Source organism: Anarrhichthys ocellatus, unplaced genomic scaffold, assembly GCF_004355925.1.
Source record: "Anarrhichthys ocellatus isolate YVR2014 unplaced genomic scaffold, GSC_Weel_1.0 scaffold10577, whole genome shotgun sequence".
NCBI classification, from domain to species: Eukaryota; Metazoa; Chordata; class Actinopteri; order Perciformes; family Anarhichadidae; genus Anarrhichthys; species Anarrhichthys ocellatus.
The window spans coordinates 1-1054 of NW_022290551.1; the positions used below are offsets into that span (position 1 = coordinate 1).

A 1054-nucleotide genomic window follows, 5' to 3' on the forward strand; every position below is an offset into this window, starting at 1 on the left:
TCATCTCAATAACTGCAATGGTCAAGATCAAATGTACCCATTTTGACTACTCTATCATCAGAAAAATACACAGTCACAGTCAACTCTATTTTTCCTAAATTAGATTTAGCAACAATGGAAGAACAGCAGACTCCTAACCTCTTGACTCCAGTGACCGAAGGTAAGAGATTGCAGTCTGCCATATTCTGTGATTGTAACCCTCTTGTTGTCTTTTATAGTTAAGTGTTGCCATTTTGGCCGGATTCTTCTTCGGAAGAATCATCTCAATAACTGCAATGGTCAAAATCAAATGTATACATTTTGACTACTCTATAATCAGCAATATTCACAGTAAACTCTATTTTTCCTAAATTACCTTTAACAGAAATGGAAAAGGAGCCGACTCCTATCAACTTGCCTCAAGCGCACCGAGGTAAGAGATTATTTTCAGTGGCAATCCTGATATTTAAAGTACAGACAAAACCATTCATTGGTTCACCTGGTATAGAAAGCTCATTCACTGTTGTTGTTTTTTGTATAACTCCATTCTCTGTGGCCTTGCTACTATACCAACAATATTCATAAGGAGATTCCACATTTTAGTTTTTTACATTTATTTCATCTGTCTGGGTATCTATCTTTTAATTTTGACCGATCACAACATGTGCAATTATTGATATTATATATATTATATTATATATATAGATGTCAAATGTCTTGTTGGTAATTTGTCTAAATTCCAAAACCAGTCAGTTCATCTTGCTGGACAGAGTGGTTTGATAGAGATGACCCCAGTGGAACTGGGGACTGGGAAACTCTCTTCCATCTTCACATGGCGAACCCAGGAAAGATCTGCCCAAACCCACTAGCTATTCAGGTCCAAACTCTAACTGGGCTCACTGTAGCTCAAACAGGGGATGTGATTTATAGGTAAGTTCTGACCGAGTATATATAGTTCTGATCGAGTATATATAATGTCAATGTGTTGAATGCAATGATTCATATTGTGTTCTACTGAATGTGATGATTTAATGTTGCTATATGATGTGTTTGTGAGACCAAACATATTTACACA

At 36.2% G+C, this 1054-nt stretch overlaps 1 protein-coding gene across 1 annotated transcript; it reads left to right on the forward strand.

The window, feature by feature from the left end:
• Nucleotides 1-13: 13 nt before the first annotated feature.
• LOC116381002 (cartilage intermediate layer protein 1-like) lies at nt 14-1041 on the forward strand. The gene is made up of 3 exons (XM_031842798.1): nt 14-160; nt 365-412; nt 729-1041. The coding sequence occupies exons 1-3, from the start codon at nt 115-117 to the stop codon at nt 911-913; spliced, it is 279 nt and encodes a 92-aa protein (XP_031698658.1). The 5' UTR covers nt 14-114; the 3' UTR covers nt 914-1041.
• The last annotated feature ends 13 nt before the right edge of the window (nt 1042-1054 follow it).

Bases quoted from the DNA above. Each gene is read 5' to 3' on its own strand.
- LOC116381002 (XM_031842798.1), top strand. From the start codon at position 115: ATGGAAGAACAGCAGACTCCTAACCTCTTGACTCCAGTGACCGAAG. The intron at 161-364 runs GTAAGAGATTGC...TACCTTTAACAG, and splicing joins CTTGACTCCAGTGACCGAAG to AAATGGAAAAGGAGCCGACT. The intron at 413-728 runs GTAAGAGATTAT...TTCCAAAACCAG, and splicing joins CTTGCCTCAAGCGCACCGAG to TCAGTTCATCTTGCTGGACA.